This window comes from Vombatus ursinus, unplaced genomic scaffold (assembly GCF_900497805.2).
Source record: "Vombatus ursinus unplaced genomic scaffold, bare-nosed wombat genome assembly UNPS02014951.1, whole genome shotgun sequence".
Lineage (NCBI taxonomy): Eukaryota > Metazoa > Chordata > Mammalia > Diprotodontia > Vombatidae > Vombatus > Vombatus ursinus.
In genome coordinates, this window is record NW_020954729.1 from 507312 (window position 1) to 521713 (window position 14402).

General features: G+C 46.2%; 1 protein-coding gene across 1 annotated transcript in view; it reads right to left on the reverse strand.

The window, feature by feature from the left end:
- Window positions 1–14402, reverse strand: part of ZNF185 (zinc finger protein 185 with LIM domain) — a 62949-nt gene that overhangs the window by 39835 nt on the left and 8712 nt on the right. The window contains exon 2 of the mRNA XM_027845076.1: window positions 2080–2152. Within this exon, the coding sequence (XP_027700877.1) occupies window positions 2080–2107 (28 nt within the window). The 5' untranslated portion in view covers window positions 2108–2152. The remainder of the gene's footprint in view (window positions 1–2079; window positions 2153–14402) is intronic.

Genomic DNA, 14402 nt, shown 5'->3' on the forward strand with positions numbered 1-14402 from the left:
ATCTGTGTGAAAGATAACCATCTGCTGAAGAAAGTAACGCTATCTATAGTCATATGAAAAAATGCTTTAAATCACTATTGATCAGAGAAATGCAAATCAAAACAACTCTGAGGTACCATATCACACCTATCAGATTGGCTAACATAATAAAACAGGAAAATGATAAATGTTGGAGAAGATGTGGGAAAATTGGAACACTAATGCATTGTTGGTGGAGTTGTGAACTGACCCAACCATTCTGGAGAACAATTTGGAACTATGCTCAAAGGGCTATAAAAATGTGCATACTCAGCAACAGCACTTGTAGGGCTGTATCCCAAAGAGACCATAAAAATGGGAAAAGGACCCACATGTACAAAAATATTTATAGCAGCTCTTTCTGTGGTGGCAAAGAATTGGAAATTGAGGGGACGCCCATCAATTGGGGAATGGCTGAGCAAGTTGTGGTATATGAATGTGATGGAATACTATCGTTCCATAAAAAATGGTGAGAAGGCAAGTTTCAGAAAAACCTGGAAAGATTTACATGAACTGATGCTGAGTGAAGTGAGCAGAACCAGGAGAACATTGTACACAGCAACAGCAACAGCAACATTGGGCGATGACTAACTTTGATAGACTTAGCCCTTCTCAGCAATGCAAAGATCTAAGACATCTCCAAAAGTCTCATGATGGAAAATGCTATCCACATCCAGAGAAAGAACTATGGAGTTTGAATGCAGATTGAAGCATACTATTTGCTCTTTTTTCTTCTTCTGTTGTGTTTTGTTTCCTCTTTCTTGTGGTTCCTTCTATTGGTTCTAATTCTTCCTTACAACATCACTAATGTGAAAATGTTTAATAGGAATGTATATGTATAGCCTGTATCAAGTTGCATGCCATCTTGGGGAGGGAGGTGGGGAGGGAGGGGGAGAAAAATTGAAAACTCAAGAGCTTATGGAAATGACAGTTGACAAATCAAAATAAATTAATAAAAAAAAAACCATCTGCTAGCTAAGTAAGGTCCCATGCCTGGGTCATCATCATCACTGGGGTAGGGGGAGACAATATTCAGTGATTCTGGATGGTAAATATATCATCCTAAAATTGACCTACATTTGGTCCTTTCAAGTATTCCAATTATTAGCCCTGCTCACTGATGGACACAAATGAGTATAGGAAACCAAGGTGATCTTTGCTCAAACCAATGGTTACAGTTGAAGACTAAGGTCTCCTTTCCTATTTCTTGATTACACCCAATTTCAGTCTTTATCCGTGATAGATAACTCCACTGTCTACTCCAGGGACAGAAATGGAGGCAGAGTTTTGCCCATCTCCATTCTAGAGAACATATGCAGCCCAGAGATTCTTCCCACCTAGCCTCATTTTACAGCTAGAGGAAAAAAATGGCATCCAGTTCTAGTCACGTCTGCACAATGAGTCATTGGCAAAGTTTCAGCAGCAGCATCACCACTGTGGCTAGAAGTCCTGAGCTATGCACAGAGCTACAGAGGGAAGGAGATGGGGTCCTCGGCATTTAGGGTGTCTGTTATCTAAGACAGACAAGGGTGATGATGCAGACAATGGAATTCCAGGGTGTGAATTAAATAGACAGCTGCACTTCGAAGTTACCAAGGTGAGCTCATGTAATGGAATGGGCGAGGACAGAGGCTGCTCAAGGGTGCCATGCATTGGAGGGGAGACAAGAGCCCTGCTAGAGCCGGGGGAAGGCCTCATGGTCTGGGGCGGCCGTAGTGGAGAGAAGGAAAGACTCCACAGCCCCCAGGCTTCATGCCCCAATCACCAGACTGGGATGATCACATCCTCAGCCAGAGAGGTGGCCTACATGAAGTATAAGGTTACAGGACACGGAGCCCCACAGACTGCCTGCCTCAAGGTGTGCTAGTACATGGTGGAAACACTTCAGTAACTTAGCGGCCAGAACAAGGTCCTCTAGCTCAGGTGGCTGGGCACAGAGCCTAGCATGGCATTTTTAGCTCAATCCTCTCAGCTGAGAAGTTCTCAGAGAGTAAAGGAGAGGGGCAGAGGCCTGGAAAAAAAAGGGACAGGGACCTGAGAGGCAGGAGTCAAGGGACTTACCTTTGGGGGTTTTTCCGAAAGGCATCATATTGTGGCCGTGTATTCACAGGTCAGAGCAATACAGCAAATGGTTCTGGGGGAAACAAGACATTGACTGTTGTTGCAGCCAGTGGCAGAACTTGGTTCAGTGCCCTAAATCCCACCACTCCCAGAGAGCTCTGCCAGGCAGCAGTGGCTTCTTCTCCACATCTGTGGCTAATTAGATGGGGACAAAACCCACCAGCAATGATCCCAGAAGCTTTGAGCAGCTGAGTGTGCTCAGCAAACAACTTAATCCAACAAAGTACCAAAAAAATGGAAACAGTTCTTGTCCTCCAGGAGCTTACATTTGGCTGGGAAGAGAGGGGAGCAACAACATGCAAACAGGTCAGTAATAATGGATGATAATGATAATTGATAATTGATGATGATGACAATTGAAGGAGTGGGGAGAGAACACTGGCTACTAGAGAAAAGCTTTCAGGAACTGAGCCTGGAAGGAAACCTCATGGAAAATCATGGGATCAAAGATGGTGAGCTGGAAGGGACAGAGATCAGTTAATCCAACCTCCTTGTTTTACAGATAAGAAAAATGAGGCCCAGAGAAGTCAATTGACTTGTCTGAGGTCACACACACATACGGGATAAACAGGATTTGAACCTCACTCTATTGACTGCAAATCTGCTCTGTGCCACCTAGAAAATATTCTTCTTCCTCCAGGCTCTCTGACTTAGGACAACCTTCAGAGATCATCCTGCCCACCTCCTCCCCCAGCATTACAGATGGGAAAGCTGAGGCCCAGAGAGGTAAACTCAGGGCCAAGTGTCAAGCCTAGGTGGCAGCAATTGCCAAGAATGGCAGGGATTTTTCTCTTCTGCTAAATCATAGCCTGGCATGAAGAAGACCATCAGTACTGTGCCCCATAGTGATGGATTTCCAGAGGTTCCAGTTCTCAGTACCTTAGGAGCCTACAGAGATTGGACTAGGGCCCAAGCATACTACCTGTGGTGGATTGAGCCTGGAGTTGGGCTGGACCTTGGTGGGGCTAGAACCAAGGCCCTCCCTCCCTTATCCACAACTTAATAAATGCTTGCTGAATGACAGATTCCTAGGCCAGCCTTCCAAGCACCTGAAGACATCACATGATGGCTGTGCCTTTCAGAGCCTGTCATCCCCTAATGATCCCCTTCCCTCACCCTCAAATCATCTTTTCTTCAAGCTCAGTATTTCTAGTTGTTCCAGTTGATCTCAGCCAGTCCCCTCCTCATGCTTGGTTGCCCTCCTCTGCACAGTCTCCAGCTCATCAAAAGCCTGAGCCCATTCACCCCAGATGTGGCCTGCCCAGGGCATTCCAAAATGGCAAGATCCTGGGCTCAGGAGTTCTGGAGAAGAACCCTTCTTAATGCAGCCAAAGATAATGTGAGCTCTGGGGGCCACCATTTCCAGTGCTGCCCCATACTGACCTTGCAGGAAACATGACTCCCCCACCCCCAGCACTTCCTAGCTAAAAATGTTGAAGAACAGAGCTCAGGTGTCTGGAGCACTCCCTGGAGGACTTTTTCTAAGGAGACATAGCCCCACTACGGACTGTTCTTTGGATGTTGTCATCTTACCCTTTCCAAATTCATCTAACTATAAAGGGTTGTGCCCCAGTAACAGCAACACTGTGCAATGACCAGCTTTGATAGACTTTGCTTTTCTTAGCAGTTCAATGATCTAAGACAATTCCAAAAGACTCATGATGGAAAATGCTATCCACATCCAGAGAAAGAACTATGGAGTCTGAATGCAGATGGAAGCATACTATTTGCTCTCTTTTTTTGTTTTTTTTTTCTTTCTTGTGGTTTTCCTCTTTTGTTCTCATTCTTCTTTCACAACATGACTAATGTGGAAATAGGTTTAATATGACTGTCCATGCATAGCCTATATCAGATTGCATGCCATCTTGAGGAAGGAGAAAAAAGATTGGAACTCAAAATCTTATAAAAGTGAATGTTGAAAACTATCTTTACATGCAATTGGAAAAAATAAAATACTATTAAGTAGGGGAAAAAGGGTTGTGCCCTAGTTCACATCTCTCCATACTGTCCACACATACAGCATGAACAACTTGGGCAAATGCTTTGCCAAAATCTAGGTAAACTCTTACTGACAGTGCTCTCCTCATCTATCAATCTCTGGCCAATCTATCATAACCTGTTTGTGAAGAAGTCATGCTGGCTTTCTCTGATTAAACACTCCCTTTTCTAAATGTTCATGAACTGTCCCCTTAATAAGATGTGTGAGACGTTTGCCAGGAATTTCAATCAAGCCCATTGGCTTATGATTGACAGGTAGCTTTCTCCTCTTATTTGAAATTTGGGACATTTGCTCTGCTCCAGCCTGGGGCTAACTTCTCTTCTCCAGAATACCAATAGAGGCTTAGTAAGTACCTCAGCTAGTTCTTTCAGTACTTGGGCATGTGGTTCTTCTGGGCCAAGTGACTCGCCCTCATCAAAATGCTCTCTTATTATCTGCCTACTTATCTTGGGTTTAAAGTCATTTTTATTCTGTGCTTTCTAGTCCAAAGACCAAAGATCCCTGGCAGAGAAAACAGAATAAAAATGAGAATTGAGTTGTTCTGTCCTCCCTTGGTCAATGATCCATTCCATCATAACATCACCCCCATTCTCTGAGTCCCTCTTTCATCCTCTTTTCCCCATTATAACTGAAAACAAAAACAAATGAACCCAGTCCTACAGAAGAAATTAGCATCTTCTAAATTCAGACAGAAAGAAGAGGGCAAGGGGAAAGGGTTGGGGGAAGAGGATAAGGGAGGGATCTTTGAGGGGGTAGGTTAAGGAATAGGAGGGCAAGGTGGCAGGGTAGAAGTAAAGTAGAGGAGTCAGAAGGCATAGGAAATAAGAGATACACACAAGCAAGCATAAAATAAAGATCAGGAATAGAATTTATTATGGGAAAAAACCAGGGGTAGTAATCGTGATCTCCAACAAAATTAAAGCTAAAATAGATTTAAGCAAAAGAGAAAAATAGGGAAACTATACTATATGTTAGCTATATTAATCAATATTGTCTTAGACTATTTAAAATAACTAACCAGTATAAGGTTGGAATATTGCTGTGATGTAAGAAATGATGAGTCAGTGGACTTAGAAAAATATGGAAAGACTTGGACTTATGAAGGAAGAAGTTATCCACCCTCAGAGAAGAGGACAAACAAGTATAGTATAGCCTTACATAGATGCATATGAATGTATATGTCTATATGTGAGGATGATTATAGATATCTAAGCAGATGTATGTGTATGTAAGTGTATGTATGTTTGTATATGTTTGTGTGTATATATGTATATGTATGTATGTGTGTATATTTGTGCTTAATTGTAGCCGTATTGGGGAGGAAGGAGGAGGAAGGGGGACAAAAGAGCAAAGTAAAAAGTGCACAGCAGAGAACAAAAGAAAACTCACAAGGAAGCAAAGCAAACATGGACAACTCTGAACACAGTGCATAGTTTTTACTATATAGGCTTCCTCGAAATGGAAATTTACTGCTGTATATTTTGAATCCTCTCAAGTTCTGCTGTGCACATGGCAATGCTTTTTTTCTTTTCCTATTTTGTATTTAAGTTTAAAATAAATTAATAAAAAAAGAAATAAAAGGAAATTAGCAGCCCATGTACAGTTAAGTCCTGCTGGGGCTGTGCAGCCATTAGGGTCAGGGCTCAGTGCTGAGAATTGCCATTACAGGCTCAACCAGCGGTGCCTTCAGCTGTCCAGTGCCCAAGAGCTGAGACTGATGGGGGGGACGCCTAAGCCCTCTCTGATTGCTCTGTTTCTGGAGGTTTTGTTCACTGAAAGGGTCACTGAATTGACTCACCTGGTTTGTATCGGTGCTATGTGAACTTTGAAAGGCATCAGTAGCCAGGTTTCCCTAGAAGGATGCATGTCAAACAACAGGTTTCCTATCACTTACTGAACTCTGTTCCTATCTAAATGATCAGAATTGCTACAGCTGGGTATGGTGGAAGCCTACTGGATCTGAAGTTAGAGGGCTTGGCTCCAAACCCCAGTTTTGATACTTACTAGCTGTGTGACCTTGAATGAGTGAGTCACTTCTCCTCTCTGGGCCTCAGTTTCCTCAACTGTAAAATGAGTGGATTTGACTTTGGTCTCAGGTTCATTCCAGCTCTAGATTTATGATCCTATGATCCTCTATCATGCTTAAAAATGCTTCACCCCTTCCTCCCTCCCCATTATGGTCTAAGGCAGCCTGGTACAGTGAAAAGAACAGTGGCCTGGGATTCGGGAAACTGGCATTTGAGACCTGGCCCTGCCACTCATTAATCATGTGACTTTGGTTCAAATTACTTAGCCTTTCTGGGCCTCAGTTTCCTCAACTGTACAAATGAGGGCATTCTCATCTTTTCCATTCTGTTCAGTTTGTGCAAATCCATGGATCCCATCAGTCATTTCTTCCTTCCTCTCCCTCCAAACACATACCTGCTGCTGCTTTCAGCCTGTAGCAAACAGTTATTCTATTGGTTACACACAATCTCCCTTGGATGACTTAAGTGGATTCCAAACTTCTGTGTAAAAGCCACTTTAGTAAAGGCCACCCAAAGACCACACACTTTGCTCTGTGTCTGTGTGGTGTGTGTGTGTGTGTGTGTGTGTGTGTGTGCGTGTGCACGTACATGCTTGTGCCTGCTTAACCCCAACCCTGGGTTTATGCTTTGGACCAATCTGGGAATCCTTGGCCTCCAGGGAAGGCCCTCCTACACCCACTGTGAGCAAATCCAACCAAATCAACAAACACTGAAAACCACCTGCTCCAGATAGAAGCTCTCTGGTTTCCCAAACTGGTGATAAAAGGTAGAATTCTACCTCCAGGGAACATCACGCAATCTTTCAGGACAACCCGGGCTGATCCCTGGCACACAGCTGTCCATTGGCTCACACATTTTGAGCCAGAAGGACCCTTAGAGGGCATTTAGTCCAACTCTCTCATTTTACAGATGAGGAGACCAAGGTTCAGAGAATGCTCAAGATCATGCCTGTAGTAAAAGTGGCAGATACTGGCTTTGCTTAATACCAGTGTGTTGAGGGAATGAATTGAATTAATGAGGGCACTAGAATCACAGAATCTGAATGCGGAAAAGGACTTCAGTGGCTATCTAGTTGAAACCATACAGGAAAAAGAATCCTCTTTCCAACATGTCTGGTGAATGGTCATCCCCACTTGCCTTGCAGATCTCCAGTGGGAGGAAAACCCACTACCCGCCTTGGCAGCTCACTCTACTTGTGCCACAGGCGGTGAATGGTAGAGAGCAGACTTGGGCCTCATCCCTCCAAATGCCAAAATGATTTCATGAGCCCTCCTCTTTCTGATCCTTGAAATGGTCCTCTCAGAGAAGCCACTTTCCCTGCTCCTTGAGCCTGGCTCCTCATCTCTCAAACAGGGCTCACAGCTCTACCTGTGACAAGGACTGGCATAAAGACTTCCTGAACCAAGCTACTCAACAGCTCTGGAAGGCAGAAAAGGATTAGCTCCTCATTATCACCTTCATCACCCCCAGCAGAAGGGTGCCTCCTATGGGCCCCACTCCAGGCCCATCCTGGCAGGGCTTGCTGGGCCTGGGGTGTGGTGGGGCCTTTGCAAGCAGCCTCTCAGGTGCCCTGGTGGGGCCTGCTAGGTTGGGCTGTGGGAGGCTGGCAGTAGTTACCCTCAGCTTGTTTTTATAGACCTGAATCACTTGGCTATAGTTCCTCCAGCCAGCCAGTCCTAGCCTGTTCTGTCCTAACAAACCCTACCAGTTGCTTCAGTCTCCCAACTAAGTGGGAACACACAGGCTCATGGCTTGCTCAAGCTAGAGAACCCTACAGAAAGAAAGGCAGATACCAACCACCCCAACCTGCCCAGGGTTTTCCAAGCATCTATGTATCCCCAATAGATCCACAGGCCTGTGGAATGGACGGTCTGCAGGGAGTCCTTTCTCTCCACTCACTAGGTTAACACCTCATTCAGGGCCTTACCCTCTCTCACCTGGACTATCACAGGGCCCTCCTAATCAAACTCCTGGCTTCTATCGTCTCTCTATCTGCCAAACCACTTTTCTAAAGTACAGGCCTGACCACGTTCCCCACCCTGCTCCCCTTCCCCATTCACCACTTAGCCAGGGCAATAAGGCTCCCGTCTCCCCTCACTATGCAACAAGGTAGATGGCAGTTTTCTTAGGGAAACCTACCCATCCTCCAAGGCCTGGCTCAATGACCACCTCTTCCAGGAAGTCTTATTGGATTGTCCTCCATCCAGTAAGGAAGGAAGAATGAAGAAGCATTTATGCAGTTCATTTATATTCACTTATATAGCACTAGGTCTGTCTCCCTCAAGTGCACTCATCAGCCACAGCCTTCCAACTTTGTTTCTACTCATCACATCTTGTCCATCTTATGTTCAAATTGTTTTTGTACACCTCTCATCTCCTCTAACAGTCATCTCTCTGAGGGAAAGGGACCCTGGAGTCCTGTCTCCTCTCCTCTTCCCAAAGCCTTGCAGAGAGCAGGGAATCAGTAAATCCCCACTCATGCACATGGGATTGAATCCTGGAACTGAGGAGAAGGAAGGAAGGAAGAGGTAAGGGGAACAGATACAGGGAGGGAGGTGATAGGGAGCAAAGTAGAAGAAGAGTCATGACAAGGACATGCCTGGGGTGGAGGGTAAGGGCTAGTGCCAACAACCCAGGGAGGCCTACCTATGCCAGGACGATCTTTTTTGCCTACAGCTCCTGGCTGGCTAGCCTTCTTCCTGGGGTTCTTGACTGCTAGGGATGAGGAAGGGCAGCAGGGCCCCCTGCTACTGGTTTCATTGCTCCTTGTCACTGGCCTTCCTGAAGTCAGAGCAAGGAATCTGAGCCCTTAGAGCAGCGCTACCCAGGGGCATGGCTTAAGAGATGGGCAAGTGAGGACTGCTGACTTGGTGGGGCTCAACAACTATCAGGCTTTGGGTAAAAAGGTTATTCCTAGCCAGGGGATAGGAAGAAATGTCTCCTTCCCTGGCCTTCATCCCACCAAGTTGGGCAGACTGATGTCACCTCCCTCTGGGTCGGCCCTTGCTAGTATTCAATCCTGATGCTCTAAACTTACAGAGATGCAATCGGGTGGCACAGTGAATAGAGTGCTGGGCCTAGAATCTGGAAGACCTGAAAGACATTTACTAGCTATGTGACTCTGGGCAAGCCATTTAACCCTCTGTTTGCCTCAGTTTCTCCATTTGTAAAATGAATATAATAATAGTATCTACCTCCCAGGGTTGCCATGAGGATCAAACGAGATAGTATTTCTAAAGTGCTTAGCACAGTGCTGACACATAGTAGGTGCTTAAAAACGCTTATTTTCTTCCTTCCTACACATGGGCACTGAGCCCCCACCCTCATATCCAGTTCTACTCTTGTCTAAAAGGAGTGGAGGATTTGAAATGAGACACCATCAAGCCCAGCCCTCTTATTTTTCTACTGGGCAGAATGATGCCCATTTGGGTGCAAAAAAACACAGCTAGTTTGGGGCAGTGCCATGGCTGGCAGACATGCCTCCTGCTTCTTCCCTCAATGTAGCACAGTTTCCTTTTTCTTAGAGCTGGGAGTGGGAATCCTCCATGCCAGTCCCTCCTCCCCTTTAAGGAGAATCATTGAAATTCGAATTCAGGGTTGAAAAGGGTCCCTTATGTATCATCCAAACTGCCCCTGCATTGTACAGATGGGAAACGGAGGCCCAGACAGGTGAGCAATGATTTGCCCAAGGTCCCAAAGGGAAGAAGTTCCAGGATCCCAAGCTGGGGCTTGGACTCCCCAGATCCATCAGCTCACTGCACCCCACCATGTCCACAGAGTCAGGGAGAGCAGAGCTCTCTGCAAAGCATACCCAGAGACTGAGCCAGTAGCCGCTCTCTACACAAAAGGCCTTCCAAGCCCCACTACCCCTTCTGCCCAACTCCAGCTAGGCCAGGACCTTTGACCAGCCCCTCCTCCTCTCTGGGCCTCAGTTTTCTCAGCCATGAAATGAAGAGGGCTGAACTGTGTGGTCACTAACAAACCTCACCATCCTGACTGTGTGCATGGTAGGGTGGAAAGTGGATTGGCCTTGGAGTTGAAAGACCTGGGTTCAAATGCCAACTCTGCCACTTAGCACCTGTATGACCTTGGCCAAGTCCCCTCCCCCGTCTAGGGATTATTTCACTCATCTGTAAAATCATGGGAGGCGAGGACAGATTGGACTCTGAGGTCCCTTGTGGAGCTAAATCCTGAAGGGCTCTACAGATCATGGCCCAGGTCACAAAGGTACAAATAACCTCCTTCTTCCTCTTCCTTGCTCCTCAGCCTGGCAGCTGAGACCACTGAGCGTACATGGAGAAACACTGATACCCTAACACTCCGAAAGATTGACCTAAATGCCTTAGCATTCCTCGAGCCCCGAAAGTCATCGACAGAGTGAAGAGGAGGGCTGATTGTTCAGCTTCCTGTGGGTGTCATCCTGGAGAAGCCACAGAGCCAGGCCTAGGCCTGCCCCATGCAGGCAAAATTCAGAACTGTTTTGGCTGATGGATTGGGCCAGTGCCAGGCCAACCAGAGGTGTTGATCAGCCGAACCAGGAGCAGCTGCCTCCTGGGCAGCTACACTGCAAAGGAGGAAAAAAGAGACCGACCCCCCCTCTTCTGGCTTGGCATCTCCCATCACAAGACCATGTGGGGCAGCCTGTGCATGTGACTGTTTTGGCTTGTGTGTACTAGGGGCATATGCCAGTGCATACCCCTGTATTCCTGTGAACTCTGACACTGCAAGGGGCTCATGTGGCTGAATGGTCTGTTGTTTGGGGTTCAGGGTGGGGCAGAGCACAAGGATGGGGCAGGCCAACCTTTCTCTGACAGACCAGTAAGAATGTCCCCTCCTCAAGGATCAAAGTTACCCTAGCTTCTTCTTATAATGTCATGATTCGACTTACTTGGTGTCGGAGCTGCAGCAGGCTTAGAAGGGGGTCTATGGAAAGAGTTCTGGACCAGACAGAACCTGGGGACCTTGGCTGAGGCAATTGAAGGCATCTGTCAAATGATGGCCCAGGACTCAATGACCGGAGGTCCCTCCAATTTTAGATTATGATCCTATGGTCTGCTTTAGAATGGAAGTTCCTGGGGCCTGAGTTGGCTTGGCTCTTGCTCCTTCTTGGGGGCAAAAAGCAGGAGTTTTGAGTACCTGTCCCCCGGAAATTAATCAGCAATGGTCTTAAGTTGTTTCTAGCTGTACTGTCCTCATTCCTGAGAAGTTTGACTTGCTTTAGGTTGTTGGCATTTGTAACTCATCCTCATTCTTCACCTCCCAGACCCTGCATCTGAGACCCTGTGCTCAGAGATCTAGCAATCCAATCACCAGGTGTCTACCCCAAGGAGGCCAAAGACAGAAAATGAAGCCCCATATGTACAAAAACGTTTGCACTGGCACTGTCTTTGTTAGCAAAAAAGTGGAAATAAAGTGGGCACCCATCAATTGGGAAACCAAACTGAGGTATTTGGAAGTAGTGGACCCGTACTGCACCATAAGAAACAATGACCATGAAGAACTGAGAGCAACATGAGAAAACTCGTATGAATTAATGCAAAGTGAAGAAAACACAGCCAAAAATGATACCTAAAATGACAACGACAATCATTGAAAGAAAACAACTTGAAAGGGCACTTGAATTTCTCTTCATGGTAATGGCCAGTCTTAGACATAGAGAACCAAAGATGCAGCAGGATTCCCTTGGCGGTGGATTAAGGAGCAGAATGCTGAATACACTGGTAGGTTGGCCAGTTGGATTTGACTTTTTCTTTGCTATAAGTGAAGTTTAATGGAGGAACAGGGAATTTATATTGATAAATCCACACATATTTGGGATATAGAATCAAGTAGGACAGGGCCACTGCTCTTGTGACTATCGTTCTACATTTCAAGAATGGACATTCCAGATGTGGTATCCAAAACTAAAGGGCATCAATAAACTGATACAAGTCACTGTGACCTTTGGTGAAAGAAAGGAGGGAGGTGGCAAAGGTAAAAGTATGGTGACATGTCTACATGGGCAGAAATCAGGGGCAGAAGCTGGAATGAGACCCAATTCCCAGGCTAATGCAGATTCCAATACCTCAATGTATTCTGCTTATTACTGCTGTTTGATTACTGCCAAGCAAATTCCTTCATTCCTCCATCTCTGAGAGGCATGTGGAATGTATGCTCTTTCAGTGGAAAAAGTGGTGGATATGGCTTCAAATCCCAATTCTGCCCCCCTCCCCCTACTAGATTATGACATCCTGGAGAGCAGGAACTATTTTTACAGCCTTTCTTTGTATCTACTGAGCTTAGCACAGTGCCTGGCACATTGTAGGAGCTTAGTAAATGCTTCTTGACCATCGGCAAATCACTAAACCCTTCTGGGGGCTAGTTTTCCTCATCTATAAAATGAGGGCATAAGACTAGATGGTCTCTGTGGGCCCTTCAGTTTGAAATCGATAGTGTGGTCGTGGGGGTTGACTGTCTTCTCTCAGGGCAGACACAGCCGCCCAATGGCCCTTGGATCCAATCACATGATGATTTCTATCTTGCCCTACCAGCTTCCATCCCAGCTCCTTTGGTAAAAGGGGAGAGGGGTACATGAATGCATGCCATGTTCTTATGACCATCTATCTTGCTATGCCTTTTAGCTCATTGCTCTCTGCATTTGCCCCTTTACTAAGTAGCTCACCTTTGTCATCATTCCTCTTTCCTTCCTTCCCTCTCTCCTTTTTTTTTTAAGGCCATCAGGGTTAAGTGACTTGCCTAGGGTCACACAGCTAGTAAGTGTCTAAGGCCAGATTTGAACTCGGGTTTCTCTGACTCCAGGACCAGTGCTCTATCCACTGAGCCCACCTGCACTGCCTCCATTCCTTTCTGAAAGGCTTCCCAGGTCCTTGCCTGCAGGGACCCTTCTTCACCTCCTGGACCCTGCATCTGAGACCCTGTGCTCAGAGATCTAGCAAGCAAGAAGAGCTCAGGCCTATCTGTGTTTCTTTGTTCTGGCCTTTGTCAGGCCTTTCTGCGCTTGCGCACTACCAGGTTTCTATGGCAATAAAAAGCAGTAGGAAGTCACTTAGAAGGAAGGAAGAAATTACTATGGCCAACAGACACCTGCTGGTTTTTCCTATTTCAATGTTTCCCTCGGTTTCTGTGTGAGTTATCCTTAGTGCTCGGCCAACCAAATAAAGAGAAATAACCAGTTTAGTGAGAATAGTCTTGGCCTGAGTCTCCAGCCCTGGCTTCTAGACCTAGCTCAGCCCTTCCTGGCTGTGTGACCTTGGGCAATCACTCCCTCCCTTTCCAAAAGAATTACTGAACCTTAGAGTTGGAAGGACATGACATCATCAAATCTAAAACTTCCTCTTTGTGACTTTCACCCATTGCCCTCCAGGGCCAAGGAGGACAAGTGTAGCTCCAATACTCCACAAGTGGTCTGACCAGGGCAGAGCGAAAGAAGATTAGCATCTCCCTAGCTAGGGGGCCCTGCTGTGGATAGAGTGTCGGGCCTGGAGTGAGGAAGATTCACTTTCCTAAGTTAAATCTGGCCTCAGACACTTACTAGCTGGGTGACCCTGGGCAAGTCACTTCACCCTGCTTGCCTCAGTTTCCTTCTCTGTACAATGAACTGGAGAAGGATATGGCAAAACATTCCAGTATCTTTGCTGAGAAAACCCCAAACAGGGTCATAGAGAGTCAGGTAAGATTGAAAACGACTCAATAACAACAACAAAGTCCTGAATACTAGGCTTCTTCTTCATGCAGTCCATGACTGAATCAGCTGTCTGTGGCTGCCACTGTTAACTCATGAAATCTGTGGTTAGTCTACTAATCCCCCTCCCCCCCCATTCCAGGTGAGACGGTACCACAGGTTCCCATGTAGGTTGTCTTATGGCCAGCAGCCTTACCAAGCCTCTCCCTAAGAACGACATTCTGTGGGCAGAGATTTGCTGAATTTGCCAACTGTAAGAGCCAGAGGCCACAACCAGACTACTCCACAAAGCTGCACCAGTTTACTAACAGCCTCTGTCTTGACCATAAGCCCTCACTACAAAGGGACATACCATAGTCTTATGGTCCCATTTGGCTGCCAAGGACAAATCCATTATCAGGCCACGGAAACATGGCCCTCTCCTGTCCTTAGTCTAGATGGTAAGTAGTAGTAGCAGTAGCAGTAGCAGTAGCACTAGTAATAGTAAAAATAATAATTATTATTACAGCTAGCATTTACACAGTGCTATGAGGTTCGCAAAGCACTTTATTGACAT